Here is a 19,020-nt window from a genome sequence, read left to right on the forward strand (position 1 = left end):
AAAACACTAAAAAAATGCTAATTTAAAAAAATATTTTGAAAAAAAGGTGAAGTGTTTAAATATCTGACCATTTTTTTTGGTTTTATATTTTATGAAATACCAACTAGACCCCAAAGTTCTAACTCCTTTAAATTTTAATAGTTTCAAGTATTAACATTGTAAAATAAGTTAATTTATAAATATAAAAAATAATATAATAACCAGAGTTTGGTTTAAAAGAGTGATATTTCGGAAGCAGAACTTTTTTAAACTAGAATCCGGGCGAAACCAGGTCCAGATCTCTTTTTAAAATCAAGATCAGGCCGGATCCATGTTTTTTGATAGAAATTTGGCCAGACCCGAAGCCAAGTTCGTATCTAAAGAAATTAAAAGTTTTATAACTTTAAAATCTACAGTAAACTTTTCTTTTAATGTTTATTACCTGAATAGTAAGTTTGCCTCTAACTAAAATGTTTCAACTATTATTATTTTACGCTATATGAAAAAAAAAATTTTTTTGCTTTTTAATTGTTTTCTATACAAAAAATATTTTTAAAAATGTTTGTATAAATAATTTTTTTGATCGATTTTAAACTAAAATACCATTATTTTTAACTACATTTATACCTATAATACTTAAACTAAAATAATTTTTAAATATTTGGAACTTATAATTACTTTATAAACTAAGCTTCGCTGAGAAATTCTTTGTTTTTTAATAACATTATTTTGAAACATTAATGTTCATTCACCTATTTTTATGGTAGTTTATATTTAATACGAAACACTTCTTCAAAGGCTTGAATTATTTCTCAAAAAAATGTAAACAAGGTTCTTATTTTTCAGTTTTAAATTTATTTTGTCTATAAGCAATTTAGTGCATTTAAATTACAAAAGCTTTAAAAAAAAATAATTGTAAAAAACTTTAAGTTTTAAACAAGGTTTTCAAAATTGGTATCAGAATCAAACTGAAAACTAAAACGGTAACACTTGTTCTCAATAACTTTGGCAATTAATTTCTATACTTGCACGATTTACTCACAAGCAGAAAGATAATATTTCCTCCAATAAACCAATTTATTTGAGACAAAAATTAAAAACACAACCCGCCACATTACAGTTTGAAAAAAAAAATTCAAACTTTATTTTCAATAGTTTGGTCGGAACTTCATCTCCGTCGCCCTAACAGCATTGCCGTCCCTGAAACCGGATTAGTGAAAGTACTGACCCGCTGGCACCTTCACTGCCGTACAATTCGTTTGGGTTGGTTCACGATTTGTACCAAAAGCCACTGAGATAATTTTCCGCGCAATTTTGAGCGGAGCTTGCATCATGATCCGTTTCCGCAGTGCTGAGCCGCATTCCTCGAAGGTAGCTCCTGTATAAACTCAACAGAGTCAACACTGCAATTTTTTGAAGTAAGAAATTGCTAACTAATTGTTTATTAGTATGATTAATAAAATAGCTTAGATCAGAGTTTCCCAAAGTGGGGGCTTTACATAAATTTAGGGTAAAGCAGCAAAGGGGCCAAAAAAGGTGGGAGGAGGGGCAGTGATTGTTAAAGGGGTCATCGGGGTCCATGAGGCAATAGTTTGAAATTTACACTAGATATTTTTGAATTGATGATGAAGACTATAAAAAAGATCTCAGGCGTATTTACTGGTAGTTTTAAAACTTATACTAGGTATTATGGAAAAGTTTCAGAAATTTGGGGTGCCATCAGCTGTAAAAGGGGAGCCAAAAGACCATAATTTGAAACTTACACTAAATATTTTAGAGTTGATGATGAACAGCAAAAAAAAAATTTAGGCGAATTCAATATTAGTTTTATGAAAAATCTTATCGTATGGTGCAATAGCTTTTTTATTTCTTAAAAGGGGCCTAATAAAAAAAAAGTTTGGGGAACCCTGCTCGCTCTAGATACTAATTCTGATACAACTCTGTCAAAAACTAAATAAATTTTTTATTTTTTCACCTGCATCACCAAAAAAGGATTTTTGTTAAAATTGAGCGTATAACCAATATCTTATCCAAAAAAAGTTTCTGTAGTTCTAAATATTTGTTTTTTTATTTTATACAACAGTTAAAAAGTTATTATAGGTATACACGTTTGTTTAAAAGTGTATATTTCTTATTTTTTAACCTGTCTTAACTTTGATACTTTTTTTTTTGCAAAATGTCACTAAACAATTTAGCTGGACATTTATTAGTGTTTATTTTTTGCATGATAAACAAACCTGTATGTAGCATAGGCATCGCAGTCATCATAGGCTTTCATGTCAATACTCAACGTGTTTTTTCTTCCATTAGTAAACAAATGCAAGTTTTTCAAACTTAAAACAAGCATGCATAGTTTTTGGTTATTTGTATCCTGTATCAAAATCAGAACTTTTTTGCTTTCTTAATCATATCGATACGTGTTTTTTTTTTGTCTAAAGACTTATTGTTTCAATACTTACAGGAAATATTCCAAAAAATACCAACTTTAAATTAACTTACAGAGATTAATTAGCGCTTCGTCTAAAGACGGGCAAAATTTACCTGCAAATTTCTTTTGCGGGTCGTACTTATTAGAAAATTTCTTAGTTTGAAGATTTATTCTACAAAAACGAAGAAATTCTTTAAAGCAAAACTTAAATAACTACTCATTAAAAAATCACTAATGTGCACCAAAACTAAGATGAAATAAAAAAAACATTAAACACATCAGTTTTATTTTATATGTACAAAAAGTTAAAAATAAGCCGCGGGTCACATATTTCTATTGGTCGGCCTTTACGTTTCCTACCACTAAGTAAGTGCAAAGAAAAAAAAATTCTCATGAATGTATCTTGGGCTCAATTTTTTTTCTATAGTAGATGATATTTTTACAAAAAACAGTGGTTTTTTTTAAATAAAAAATAATATTTTGTTTAACTATTCTAAGTTTTCGATACATTAATGCTCGAGAAATCAATATGCTTTTAAAAGTAAGTTTTATTTTTAATTTAACATCTTAACATAGATTTTTAATTTTCACCCATCTACGCATACTTTTCAACTTACCATTTCCTTTTTAAGACCTTTTTGGAAAATTTTTAAACAACTTGTATAAAAACGTGATGCTTATTGAGACTTTGTTGCAGAGGTGCCATAACTTGAGTGTTTTTTAATTTAGAAGTTGTAAATGCTGTTTTTTATCGTGATAAAACAACAGTCTCAAACTCTACCCCTTGCAACGATAAAAAACGTTTTTTGGTTTCTTTACTTAAATTTTTAAGCTTCTAGTTTTTGTAAATTAAGTGCAACAAGTTATAAAATTAACAACCGCAAAATATAACTAAGCTTTATTTGTAGGACTCTGTGCGAATAGAAACATCTTTGGCTAAAAAATTAGTTTAAAACAGCAACCATACTGTGCAACTTAAACTGAAAAGATTATTTGCTACTTTAAGGTAAATTTATGAACTAAGCACTATTTTATAACTAAAACATAATTTACCAGGATGGCCAATCGACTCACACAACTTCACTCTTTGTAATTTGGTAAAAATTAGATTGCGCATTAAATCAAAACCTATTTTTCAAGAAAAGTAAAGAACTTTTTAAGGTATTTGCTAATACTTTTCCAACTGACATTTTTATTAATTTTAAACGTTTATGTTATCATATTGCATCTTCTTTATAGAAGAATGATTTTTAATGATGTAATATACCTTAAACTCTTTTATTTAAAATGCGTACCACATGATTTTTAGTTTGCAAACTTAAATTACCATAAAATTCGTTCACGGGCCAGATTTATTAACATAAGTCTTCGCGGGCCTTAATGTTGTAAAAAATGGCAAATTTTCTCTAGGTTTTCAAATTTTTGTCCAGATTTTTCAGAATTTCTTCCAGATTTTTGAAAGTACATCTTCTTTTGACCATCTTTAGTAGTAAAATAATCTTAAGTTAAAAAAAGTCTTTTTTGAGAGACTCAAACAACTTAAACGATACATTATTACTATTTTTTAAACTTTGTTTTATTATATTACAACCTGTACTATAATTTTGAATCAATTTTTTAAAAGTTCTTCTCATATGATTGTTCAAAAGTCTACATGTTGATATATAACATAAATAGGAACGGGTCTAAACTGCACGAAGACAAAATTGCACGAGGGCACAAAATTGCACGAAGATACTTTTGCACGAAGGAACAAAAATGCACGAGGGGACAAAATTGCACGAAGACAATTTTTCACCAAGGGTTAATTTTGCACGGAGGGTCATTTTTGCACTAAAGTAAAAAAAACAGAAAAAATAAAATAAAAGATAAATAAATAAATAAAAAAGTTACTGACTGAGAGTAAGGGTTAGGGGTAAGAGTGATGGTAAAGATAAAAAAATAACTAATAAACATTTAAAAAGTACAAAACTTATTGAAAAATTAAAATTATTAAAAAATTCAACTCGTGCAAAAATGTCTCCGTTCAAAATTGTCTGCTTGTGCAAAAGTATATTCGTGCAATTTTGTGCCCTCGTGCACATTTGCTAGCTACCCGACATAAATAGCTATATAATCTAGTTAAAAATTGTTGAGAGTTTTAAATTGTTAGTATTTATTTTTGTTTTTCAACCTGTTTAATTAAATTATATTTTTAAATTTGCAAAAACTAATATAAAGTTAAATAAAAACAACAAGAACTAAAGGAAAACTTATAAAGTATGAACAAATACTTATACTTTGAATTTAAGAATTATTATAGCTGTTATAAATACACTCGGCATAAAACATTACAACATAACATACATTTTTGTTTAGCTCTTTAGTAAAACTTTTAATTTCCTCTTAATCTAAACTCTAAAAGTTGCATCAGTCAAAAATAGGTTCTTGTTGACCGACATTCAAAGTAATGGAAACGCAAAAAAAAAGTAGTTTCATATATTAAAGATTTAATTTAACGAATGATTTATCATAACTAATTTAAAACTTGTAGCTCACTTTTTTTAAGACTAAAACTGATAAAATTTACAGTTTTCACTAAACAAAATTGTTGAAAACCTAAGTTTAAAATAATCTAGGTTTTTTCACGATTTTTGTACAAAATTTTTTAAATTCCAGTCTTTTTTGCCTAAATTGTCAAATTCCGTGTTTTGTGGCCACCCTGTTTCATTTTTTACCAAAAATATTAATCTTTGTTAACTATTGATATTATACAGTCTAGCAACAAAGTATCTAGAAATTTTAATAACATTATAACTATTGGATATTTCTAAAAGTTTTAAACAGTATCAAGTTACTACTTAAGAAACTCCCTGAATAGTATAAAAAAGAAAAGACTTAAAAAACAGTTAGTTTAAAGCTCAAGTTTGAGGCTGTCACGGTTTTTTAGCACTTTCCATATATCTTCGCTTTTTTGACTCTGTTTAACATACCTAAATTACGCAGCATAACACTTTATAATGAACTTATTAAGTCTATTCCGTAAGGATTTTTAAAATCATCACATATTTAAATAAGCTCTTTACATTCCAGTAAACTGAGCATTCTTTTTTAGTTAAGGAAATTAACTATACAAATCAACATATACAAAATATTTTCACTTTTTTTTGTTTGTAGTTAATTTGCCTCTTTTCTAACATTTTTTTTTTTCTAACGTTGTAGTAAAACTTTTATTTCTTTTCGAGCAAAAAGTAAGTAAAAAACGTTCAAAAAAATAAAATGTTAAAAATACGCATTTCTTGATACAGATCTAAAAATGAACATAATAATTTATATAAAGTAGTGAATTTTTTTTGATTGCATAAAACTTAATCTAATACCATTATTTAGCTGTTTTTATTGCTATATATTTGATTTTGTAATATAACTTTTTATTATGATTTATAATAATTTCATACATATTTAAGAATATTTGATAACTTGATAAAGTTTAGCTTGTTGCAAAAAAATAACTACATAATCTAAATAATTTAAGGATATAACAAAACTAAATACTAATCGATATTCATGTAATTCACAATCATTACATAAAATAAATTTAATTTTTTTTTACTTGTAAGAATGATTTTAAACACATTATATTACAAAATAAAGTTGTTTTGACTAAGATAATATTTTATTTATTAAAGCTAAAATACACGTCAAGAGCCAGACATTTATACTTGCTTAACGATTAACTTAAGGGTAAGATTTATTAGTTTTTAAACAAGAAAAGCATATTCAGTTTTTCTTTATAAGTTATTGGTTTAATGACTTATGGAAATATTTTTTTTTTAAGTTAACCTTGTATTCTTTATTTAAAACTAAGCAAGTACAAGCTTTTAGCAGTTTTTTAAAATACATAGTAATTTTTGAAATATAAACGGTCAAAGTTAGAAAAGAATAGTCAAAAAAGTATAAATTGAAATTAAGTGATTACATTTGAGGCTGCACGAAAAAAAAAATTAAATATGTTTGGAATATTATTTCAATAACCATTTGTTTTCTGATGATTGCTGTATTAGAAATATTTAGTTTTTTTATATATAATTAAATTTAATAAAGTACTATGTCACTAATTAATCGCTACTAAGTGGGCTTTAAACATGCTAGCGTTTGATAAATTAATGCACCAATGTAAGTCATTGTAAACCTTAAATTATTTAAAGCAAAAGCAGCTATTTAGTTTTCTAGGTTAAATTTTAAAAATTTTAAGGTCTCTAACGGTTTACTATAATTTCTAACTCGCAATCATTTTTAAACCGATCACTTCTAATCCGATCATTTCTAAACCGATCACTTCTAACCCGATCACTTCAAACCCGGTCATTTCTAACCCGATCATTTCTAACCCGATCACTTCTAACCCGATCACTTCTAACAAGATCATATCTAACCCGATCATTTCTAACCCGATCATATCTAATCCGATCATTTCTAACCCGATCGTTTCTAACCCGATCTAACCCGATATTTATTAACCCGATCTGTATAAAATATGTTTGTTTATTATTGTTTAAAAATAAGGGTTTGTTTGTAAACAAGTTAATCTCAACAAAAAATATTTTTCAATAAAATTTAGTTTGTTTTGTTTAAAAAAAAACTTAATTTTTATATAGCTTTTGTTAAAATTTTGTTTTTTGATTTTTATTGATATTGGAAGTTTGTTATCCTATGCTAGACCCAGGCATCAAAATTTGGGCCACTTAAACTGAATGACACTTAACTAAGAGACGAAAATTTATATACCTTTAAATCAAAAACTACAGTTTTATCCAATATTTATAGATTAACAGCAAAAGAAATCAACACTTTAGTACAATTATTATTGACTTGTTTATGATTTGAAGGAGAAGGTTTTTAACAAATTTGGTTTTAATTCTCTAATAAGCAAGTTTAACATCAATTCTTTCATAGATCAGTAAGTTCCAATAAAACCAAACACAGCTGCACAATCTTTCAATTTAGAATTAACTTCCGATTTTTTTTCAACAAAAAACTTTTTCTTAAAAATTTAGCAACACACATTGAGACGATTTAGTAAATTATTTCAATGATTTTATTACAGCAATCAGCAAAATAGTCTGAATCACGCACTTCTCCATTAAAATAAGGCTCATGGTTACTTTTGTAAAATTCTTTTTGAACATACTAGAATGTCAGAATTCAAACAAACTACAAAAGTTCAGGAGTAAAATATATTCTTGTTCAAACATCAACCGGATATACACATCCTATTTTTTAGAGTTAAGTTCTGTACATTCGTGCAACCGTTTGATATTTCATTGTTTTTTTATCAATTATTTTTGTCGCTTTGCCAAAACATAATCGATACAATTAAAATAAACATTATTGGAATTAAGGTAAGGAAAATTGTAAAAAAAATCAAAAATTTAAGTACATTGACTAACCACTAAATTTAAAATTTAAAGTCCGAAGCACATTAAGAATACAGATCAAATAAATATCTATCAAAAATATTGAAAAATGGTTTATTATTTACGGAGGAAAGGCGCTGCTAATAAAATCAAACTATACATATTAAATCAATGGTTTATAAGTTTAAAAACTTGTTAAATTAGTGATATTTTCTAGTATAAAGTATTTTATCTTAATCAAGTAAATTTAAATCAAAGTTATTAATTTTTTTTTAGAAAAATTAATTTTTTTTTGAAAGCTAATTTCACATTTAAACTGAAAGATAGTTATGACTGCATGAATTTTTCGATTTATTTTCGTCGTAGTTAACTATTTTAATAAGAATCAAAAATGGATTATAAATTAACTGTACTTAATTAGTTTTAAAAAGCATTAGGAAAAGTATAAGTCGTTTGAATTCTAAGGATTAAATATTAATTTTTGATAGTCGTCAATGTAAGAAATATAAAGAGTATTGCAGCCTTTAAAGACTACTCTGTACTTTTTCTTTGAAGAAATTATATATGGTTAATATTCAGGTTAAGTATGGAGACCAGATTGGCAAGTTGCATTTGAATTTAGGGCGAATTTATATGAAATACAACTTTTTAAGAATATTAATATCAGTATATATGAAACTTGAAATAAAACAGTTAATAAAATTTAGTAATCGTAATTAGTATGGTGGTTTCATTTAAAATTATCATTGTTAAAATTTAAGTTCTTAGAACAAAAGTGTATACTGTTTAATAAAGCTCAAAAGTAAAGGTAGACGTTTTTTTTAATATTTAGAACCTGACATTACTAGAATTTTTAGTTTTCTTACTCTTAGCCAATGGTAAATTATATTTAAAAATAAAATAAGATATATTATATAATAAACTTAATTATAAAAGTTAAATGTCGAAAACTTATTATTTTGCTTTTTTTTCAAAATATGATGTATATAAAGCAAAATAAATTTACATTTATCATTAAAATTTAAAATTGCTAAAACAGTTTCTCATGATTAATAGTAGAAACTTCTTTTAATAATTTCTTGATATCTTTTAAAAGTTATTGTTTCACAGGTTTCTAAAAACACATATACTTAAGAATATTAGCGATAATTAAATATAAGTTTTTTGATTAATTTATAACATAAAAACTTATAATAAAATTAGTTTGTATTGTGAAACTCTAATATTGGTTTAAATTTCTAAAGAAGAAAAAAACTCATGACATTTATAGAAATTTAGAGGTGCAAAAAAACACCGAGAATAAAGTCAATAGACTTCAAGCTGGCTTTACTGTAATGAATAAAAAATAATAATATGTTGCGTGTAATAATCGTCTGAAAAAATAGTTGGTTACAGGAAATAGGGAACTTGATGGGGTTTTTATAAATTTCAGCTCCTAGTTACTTAATTTAAATATAATTAATTTATTACTCTATTTCAAAATATTTTGTCAGTACTTATTTCGTTTTTACTTACGTTATTTCAACTGTTCATAAAAAAGTAAATCTTAAAGAATTTTTTGTCAACTAAAGTACTAATTTAAGTCGTAATTGAAACATTTTGTATAGATTTAAGTTTTAAAGAAGATTACCTGGGCGAGATTTGATTAACCTCGGACTTGTTATACAAATAAACATGTCTGTTTAATTATTAGTGACTCTTTTTGCTCTAAGACTAAGTAGGAATTTATTAATGATGTGAGATCAAGACGGTCAATCGACGTAACATACTTTTGCGGTTTGTTATATGACGAACTGTTTTAATAACTGTTCAAAATATAGATTTAATTGTTTGCTAACAAAAGATCCTAGTGAAGTAACTTCACTGGAATATAAATAAAAACAAATTATACAGTAATCTTCCTTTATTCTACCAATATATGTTTCTGTGTGTCAACGAATCAACACACTTCAACTGGGTTTAGTTAACTTTAATTCAATCATTACAAACATTCAATATATAATATACATGTTACATCGAGTTTCTGTGACTTTTATTGCCTTCAGCGTCGTTAAGTTTTATTAAATTTTATTGATTCACTAACTTAATGGTTAATGTTTTATTTTTGTTCAAAATAGATTACATAAAAACTAAATTAATGTTCTTTGTAACACGAATTAAATAGTTTAAATAACCTCATTTACAATGTGACGTAATTATTAGTTGTAACGAATGTATTTTTCATTAGTTAACAACAATAAAATTTGAATTAATTATCTTTCCCATTAACATGAGTTGTTTGTTTATATTATGTTTTGTTGTGTAATTTAGCTTACTTTACTTATTTTAGACTTAATAATCACAAATATTATATAGTTTTATAACAGTCAGATTTAATATTAAGTCTTTCACCTATTAATAACTATTATCTGTAAAAAAATATCTTATTTTAATGAAAACATGTTTACACCTACTTTATTCTATGCTTCTATTCTCTCATTACAGTAATTATTCTTTTACAGAACCCAGTTGAAGTGTGTTGATTCGTTGACACACAGAAACATATGTTGGTAGAATAAAGGAAGATTACTGTATAATTTGAACTGTTTTAATATCTAGGATATACCTATAAATCATACTTTTCACTTAATATAGCAAAAGTATTTAATTTCTCTTAGTGTTTGTTTGAATTCCATTATCTTATAGGCCTATGCAAGTTGTATAACAGTTTGTAAAGGTTATTAAAACTAACTTAATATAAAATGTTAATACATTAGTCAGCAATAGTACAACAGACTTACAATGTAGTTTTTAGATCTAATATAAAGGTTTTTGTATCTGGATATTACAATTGTAAAGGTTTACTTTTTAAAATTTGTTATGTTAAAATTATTATAGTCACGTGACTTATTACAAGATTAAACTTAGATATAGTTATGCTTACTTTGAAATCCTACAAAGAATAATTCAAAATATTGTTAAGTAAACGATTTAGTGAATTGTATATGATTAACGAAAAACGTCTGTTAAAGTAAATTAAAAGAACAAAAAAATATGAAATAATGAAAAAAAATTGAAATTATGTGTAAGATGAAATATCAAAAAATGATGTAATAAAAATAAATTAAACTTATGTTAAGTTAAAACTAAAATTTATACTAACAATGTATTTTATGTAACACATTGAAATATAAATGTTTTAAAGAAACTAAAAATAAACAATAAAAATTATTTAAAAAACTTTATTAAGACTAGTTTGTTTTTGAATGAAATCCTGATTAAAAAAAAAAATAAACAAGTAGAATGGGTTAGAAGTAATCGGGTTAGAAATGATTGGTTTAAATCGGGTTATAAATGATTGGTTTAAAAATGATCGGGTTAAAAACGATTGGGTTAGAAGCGATCGGGTTAGAAATGATCGGCTTCCGTCTCTAACACTATTAATTTTTAAGCTTTAATATTCCGATGTGGACTGGTAAAATGAAAAGTAATTTTCAAGTAAATTATCCAGATAAAAATTTAAAGGACACATGTAGATTTGATTAGGAAATGATGTAATTAGAAATGGTTTAATGAGATCGAATTAGTAGCATAGCTTGGGACTAATTTATAGATATTTTGAATTAAATTTTATTGAAAATTCCATATTTCTACATAGTAAAAACTCTGTGTTAAGACTTCCCTGTCAGACTCACCAACAGGTTGTGAACTATAAAATTAGTTCTTGAACACTTAAGGTTTTTACAACTATCATTTTACCGAACAAACTTTACAGTTAATTGAATTACTTAATTTCTTTAAACCACTACTCATCTGGAAACAACGTTTTTCAGATCTTAGTTTATTCAATACTATAACTTATACGTGATGTATTTTAAGTACTTTAGTGCAAAATTAAAAATAAGAACAAAAGTTTCTAAACATATGAGATCTTTTAGCATCTTTTTAAATAATATGAAACATACACAAAAAGTTTAATAATAGAAAACCATTTATATTATATTAAAAACCATTAAATAGTTTTCTATTTTCAAAAAAAAGTCCGTTAAGTTGAAATCATTTTTGTTAGCTTTTTAAAGTTTAGTCATGTGTTTTAGATTTAGAAAACATTTCTTGTAAATTGTTTTAAATGCAATACATACAGTCAAATAAAAGTTATACTAAGTTATTTTTTAATCATCATCATTTTATTAGAAAATTTTTCAACAGTAACACAAATAACATTCAACCATTTTATAACCACCTAAAAAAATTCTGTGAGTCGAAAATAATTGAGTAGATTTTTTAGAACAATCTATGAATGCATCTAAAAACTTATAATAACTTACATACATTTGTTGAAAGCAGAGTGTTAATCTATAAGTTAAATTAAGTTGCTTGACAAAACAATACACAAAAAAAAAGAACTTATAAAAATGAAAAGTACTATGCAAATTAACAGTTAAATGCATAAAAAAAAATAACAATTTAATTAATCTATTGTTAATTTAATGATCTTAAGTTTACAATTATTCTTTAACAATACTCTTAACATTTTAATTAGGAATTTGTAGAGCAGTTATAAACTTAAGCAAATTAAACTTTAGAATACATTTATATTTTATTCCAGTACATATTGTGCTGTAACCATACAGATTAAAGAGTTTAACAAAGTTGTCTTTTATTTCGAAATGATAAATACTTATAGTGAGGTTACTTATATTTGAAATCTTTTGGAATTGAGGCATTTTCAAGGATCCAGGGGTGAGCAACACATTCTTTAAGTGGTAACCTCGAAGAAGGGATGATCCTCATCAGGGAAGATATAAAGTTGCGAGCTCCAGAGCTCACATATTCTGGAAACTTGTAATCCAATCTAAAGATTTGAAAAATATAAGTAAAAACAAACTATTTATAACTAGTACAATAAAAATTAACAAAACTAATTAAAATGTTTGCATCTCATTTTAGCAAGAAAATAAATTCAAACTCAACAACCCTATTTTCTAGAATATCATAGCTAAGCATGTTTTTATTACGAGAGGACTTACTTTATAAATCAAAACTTAAGTCTATTACAAAAATAAACACTTTAATGTTTTAGATACCAAAACAAGTAAAAAATTATCAATTTACATCTATTCTAAAACGTGTTTCTAACCTAACAATCCTTCGATGCGTCTCAACTTGATCTTTGGCTTCAAATGGTGGCTTTCCAACAAGGAACTCGTAACAAAGGACACCCAGAGTCCACAGATCAACAGAAGAATCGTACTTGGAACCCTTGATCATTTCAGGGGGGAGATAGTCTAAAGTGCCACACATGGTACCACGCTTGTCATTTGGAGTGTGGACTGACCAGCCAAAATCTGCCATTTTCAGGTTCATGTTTTTGTCGAGCAGTATGTTTTCAGGTTTTATGTCTCTATGAATCACGTTTCTGGTGTGACAGTAAATGAGAGCTTGGGATATTTGCCATGCATACGTTGCTGCTGTTGTCTCATCAAACTTACCACATTTTTGCAAGTATTTGTAAAGCTCTCCGTTTGGCGCGTACTCCAGCAAAACATAGACCCGCTTTTCATCATGAAAATATCCGTAGAGCTTTAGTATGTGTGGATGTCTTAAATGAGACTGGATCTCAACTTCTCGCCTCACTTGATGCACTACACCATGTTTTTTCAGCTCATTCTTAAACATGACTTTCAACGCAAGCACATATTTGCTTTTTTGTTCTCTAGCCAAGTAGACATTACCAAACTTACCTTTTCCTAGTGCTCTGCCTACATCAAACATGTCCAAATTAAAGGGCTCTTGTTTTTTCTTTTCTTTTTCTGTACTTTCAGAATTTTCTTCTGTTTGGACCTTTTTAGTCGACTTCTTTTTTGATGGCATTGGTGCTGCTGGTATTTTAAACTGTGAGGAAGAAGGTTTTTGTTCTTTTACTACCTTTGGTTCATGACAAGATGAGACTGTTGGGGCTGACTGGTCAGTATTTACATTGTTAGTTTTCTTTGTTAAAACCTTACTTGAAACTGATGGTTTTGTTTCAGTCTTATGATTAGATCTACTTAAAGTTGTTTTATAACCAGATGGTTTTGATTTATCTTGTTTAGATGCTTTCACTACTGGCTTATGTGGCACCCTTGTTGCTCCTTTTTTAAAAGTATCTACTCTTGGAACCCGACCCGGACCAATCTTTTTTTGGGAGGTTGCTGTTACTGCAGGCTTTTTAACTAAACCTCTATTTTCACCTCCTGTGTTACTGCTTGAAACTGTTTTAGTTGGCTTGTTTAATTTTAAATAACTACTTGATTTGCTTTTGTCACTTGTCAATGGTCTAGCTTTATTTTCTTTAGCAGCAATGGAGGAAATGGTTTTTGAACTGTACTTAAATGTGAGTTTTCTGTTGTTCTTCACTTCCCTCAAAACTTCATTGTTTTTATCCATTGTGTTTTCATCAAATTAATTATCAGCTAAATAAAAATGTTTAAATTTATTCATTACTTAGATAAAATAATTTTAAAAAAGTAACTAGACTTTATAATCTTAGAGTATATATTTAGTTTATAGTTTCCAACTGAATTAAAAGTAAATAAATTTAAACTCAAAGTCAGTGAAACTTTTAATACTAACTACTAAGATAAGATTTTTAGTTTTTTTATGATATAAAACATAAAAATAGACTAAATGTTATTTTTTTTGGAAACTGCAACACTTTATTTTTTAAATAATTAAGCTTTCGGACAAAAAAAAACAGTAACTTACTACAGTAAACATTTATACTTGCTATTTTTTAATATACAAATCAGTTATAGGAGTAACATCAAGTATTTTTGTTTAGGAAATATATTAAAAGAGTAACTGTGAATGAAACAGTGTAAAAACAGATCTGCTTAGTTAGAATGAAGTTAAATATCTTATTTTTCAGCAACATGTTTCAATATAAAATACTAAAATTTATAGTTTGGTTGACCTACAGCTGAAGATTGAATCACATGATCATTACCACTAAAATTTTTAAGAAGTCTATTACTGATATTAAAGTACACCCAATTCTAATGGAGTGAGTAGTTATTATAATATTTGGTTTAACGCCTGCTTAGAATGCTAACAGAACCTATTACTGTTACAAGATCTTATGAAAGGGAGGAACAAGTATTTTTCAGAAGTTCATAAAAATAAGATTTCTATTTTTATTAACTTCAATAATTTACTAAAGACAAACTTATTTTCTAAAATTGCACTATTATTATAAATAATCAATTGATACATACTTTTCTAATTAATTTTTTAATGATCTTAATCTTTTTGGCATTTTTGTACTTTTTGTCAAGTTAAGTTTAAACTTTTAAAGTTTAGTTTAAACAAGGATAAACTATCTTTAGGCTAAGTTTTAAAAAAGGTTGCTAGTTTTTTTTTTTAATTTTTCCAGATTTTCTGAATGTCTTCAAGGTTTTTGAAAAAACAAGTTTTTGTCCGCTTGTATTATAAAACTAAGTTTAATGTAAAAAGCAATCTTAGAGAGTTTATACATATTTAAAAAATACTGTAATGGTAGTTTAAATGCTTTTTTCTATAATAAATAAATTCATAAATGACACTAAAAATTATTTACGTAAAAGGGGATAAGTCAAATATGCACAAAGACATTTTTGCACCACAGATCTAATATGCACAAAGGGGCACTTTTACGCAAAGAGTCACTTTTGTACAAAGACACTTTTGCACAAGTGAAAAACTTTTAAGAGAGTAATGAATAATTAAATAAAAATTATAAAAATAAATATAAAGCATGGGTAAGAGGTAACAGTGACAGTAAAAAAAACAAAGAAAAAAATGAATAAAACAAGATATTAAAAAACAAAAATTAAATAAAAATTAATAACCGTTCAAGGGGTAAATCACTTTTTTCACAATTTTATTTTATTTTGTTGAGCAACAAGTTGCTTTTTACAGGTTTTAAAAATTCAAAATAATTTTTGAGATAACTGGTCAAAGTCAGAGACTACAACAAATTCCTTTGCAAACTAGAAAGACAAAAAAAGACTATTTCACTAAAAATATATCTCATATGTTTTTTGATATAATTACCTCAAACTATCTGGAAGTGTTCCTTGCAATATTTAGAAAGTTCTGTTTTAAGAAAATTTAAAAAAATCAAAAAATCTAAATTATTTAAAAAATTAACAAAAAAAACTTTTTTTTTTTGAAATTTCATATGAGATTATTAAAGACTCAATTTTTTTTTTATTGGGTTTGTTCAATTATTAAATTATAATAAAATTATAATGACATCAAAACATAAATTATGTGTAATCTAGTTTTTGGTCCAATATTCAAAATAACTTTTTTTATTGATAATGATAAATAGTAATTTCTAATTAACTTTGTTTGTTGAATTCAAAAATAGTTTTTTGTGTATTAAGTAAAAATCTCAATAAAAAATAGAGCTTGCTGAAACAGTTTAAAAGCAAAAATTAAAAATCAGCTTTAGGTTTTATTTGAAAAAGTCTGGCCTTTCATAAACTTTTCTATAAAACAGAAATCAGATAGATATTTATATTCAGATATTTTTCATTTACATTATAATATTTCCACCAAACTTAAAAGTTTTTGGGTGGTAACTAATAAAAATTTAGTTAATAATATGTTTCTAAACGGTCTATAAAATTTGATTTAGATTTTTAATTTTTTATAGAAATATTATTAAGCATTTTCAAATTGTTGGCAGCTTAACAATCAAGTTATTTGTTCTTTCCACATTTATTCAGATTTTTAATTTATATTCATAGTAAGCGCCTAATTGTAACGTTTGAAATAGAACAGAAATAATAACATTTATGCTTTACCCTTAATTATTACCTTATAAAATGTGATAGATATTGTTTATGTTTTTTACTTGATTTTAAACTTCTGCATAAAAATAAACTTCAAAATTTTAACTATAATTTTTATGTTGGATTCTTGAAATATTTAATAAGTGTCTTTGGAAAACTTTAGTTTCATAAAACCTAAATTAATTTGTATAAATTCTTGATATGAATTTGACAACTATGGATACTAAAATACTATATTTATGTTAATATCTGAACAATATTATTTTCTTTTTGTTGACAAAATAAAAAAGCTTAAATTATAGACTTTAATATGCACCAGGGATGTAGATTGAAGAAATCATCAGCACTTCAACTTTTTTTAAATGGTATTTTTGAAAAAATTTTCTACTAAAAGTATTTTTTGCTTACACTAATATCAGATTTTTTTTAATTGAAAATATTAACCAAAATAAATGTTATTCAAAGACTGCATATTTGTTTAAGCTACACTCATAATATGTACAAAAACAGTAAGCTTACTTCAAACTATCACAAATTAAACAAGTTTTTTCAAAAATGAACTCAACAACTGCTTTTATACAGATTTGTATGTAAGCAATTTATAGGTGATTTGAGATTTAAAACATTCCCAAACATTATGATTAAAAGAAGGACTTTAATTTAAATATTGCTTGCATAACTACTGCTAATTTTAATTTAATATTCTGTTTTTTAGCTTTTATAAATATTACTTTTTTACTTACGAAGTAAAACTAGATGTTAATAAAAAACTACAAGAAAAGAGGTGGCTTCAGATTTCCACTACTTTTTTGAATTGCTTGAAAATCATGCAAATAACTTGCATATTTGCTGAGTCTGCATTTTTTTTTTCTTGTTTATTTTTTTTTAGTAAAATTTTAATTTTTTTTTTATGTTTGGGTAAGGTAGGTTAGGGTTAGGGGTCTAAATACTTCTTAAAAATTTGCTGACTCAGCAAATACGCAAATTATTTGCATGATTTTCAAGCAATTCAAAAACAGTAGTGGAAATTTGAAGCTACCCCAAGAAATGTGTAAGTTTATTTTTTTCTCAAAGAAAACTACACTTTTTGTAAAATGTGTTAATTATTCATATTTAATTATTTTTGATTGCTATCAATCTTTTAATTTATAACTGTAATTAAAAGATATTAAAAAACAGTAAATCAAAAAATTTTTTGATTCTTAAGGGGATAGGGGGTCCACCTTGATTTTACAAGTTGATCTTATTCTAGTTTTATCTGAGCTATCAAACATTTTAAAAAGATTAAAAAAATTCAAAGTAATTTATAGGATATAAGCAATCAAAGTAGGAGTGCTAAATAGCTTACCAATGGAAAGCACAAACCAAATACACAAAAAAAAAGACTATTTCATTAGAAACTATCTCCTCCTTCATTTTTAAAACCTTTTTTTTTTTAATTCTAACAGAATGATCATTACTAAAACTTAAATAGATCAAATGTAGGAACTATTTTATTTTCATAAATAAGAAAATTATTTTAAAAAACCACTTATTTATTTTTATCTAAAATTTTAATTTTTTAATACTTTTGAAATGGCATAATATAAAGTTTTTAAAACTATAAAAGTGATTTTTTAAATTTCTGGGAAAATTCATAGTGAAATATTTGCAGTACATACTTTTTAAAAAAGTTATAACATCTAAAAAGCTAAAAAGTATTTGTTAACTTACTTAAAATAGTTTTGTAGTATGTACTTCAAGCTTTCATTTAAGAGTCAATGTTATTTTTTGTAAAAAAAGTGTTGGAACCCCTATGCCCTTAATTATTGAGAGAACATTTTTATTTTCTAAAATACAAAAATATTTCATTATTGGACAAACAGTAAGAGACCAGTTCTGAATAAAAAGATTATTTTTTTTAAACATAATGAGCCACAATAAGTGCAATAGGTGTGAAAATTTCTATATGAGACTTTAAAGACTTTTTTTAATATTTTTGTTTATTATTGGGTTTTTTCAATTATTAAATAATGACATCAAAACATAAATTATGTGTAATCTTGTTTTTGGTCCAATATTCAAAATAACTTTTTTCTTTGAAAATGATAAACAGTAATTTCTAAATAACTTTGTTTGTTAAATTCAAAAATAGTTTTTAGTGTATAAAGTAAAAATCTTAATAAAAAATTGAGCATGCTGAAACAGTTTAAAAGCAAAAATTTAATATCAGCTTTTAGTTTTTATTTGAAAAAGTCTGAGCATTCATAAACTTTTCAATAAACAGGGTTGCCACTCGTTTTTTCAAAAAAATTTCCAGGTTTTCCAATTTTTTTCCAGGTTTTTAAAAGTACACATTTTTGGGTCTATTTTTAGTTTAAAGTTATGTTTAAGGTAAGAAACTGTATTAAATAGTAATAAAACATTGAAAAGATACTGT

The 19,020-nt window shown here is 25.7% G+C and overlaps 1 protein-coding gene across 1 annotated transcript; it reads right to left on the reverse strand.

The window, feature by feature from the left end:
- Positions 1-12,402: 12,402 nt before the first annotated feature.
- LOC145837225 (aurora kinase C-like) lies at positions 12,403-14,226 on the reverse strand. The gene is made up of 2 exons (XM_082945014.1): positions 12,923-14,226; positions 12,403-12,637 (listed from the first exon to the last, which is right to left on the reverse strand). The coding sequence occupies exons 1-2, from the start codon at positions 14,209-14,211 to the stop codon at positions 12,475-12,477; spliced, it is 1,452 nt and encodes a 483-aa protein (XP_082801140.1). The 5' UTR covers positions 14,212-14,226; the 3' UTR covers positions 12,403-12,474.
- Positions 14,227-19,020: the final 4,794 nt, after the last annotated feature.

The sequence above is a fragment of the Thalia democratica genome, chromosome 5 (assembly GCF_965202585.1).
Source record: "Thalia democratica chromosome 5, ktThaDemo2.hap1.1, whole genome shotgun sequence".
NCBI classification, from domain to species: domain Eukaryota; kingdom Metazoa; phylum Chordata; class Thaliacea; order Salpida; family Salpidae; genus Thalia; species Thalia democratica.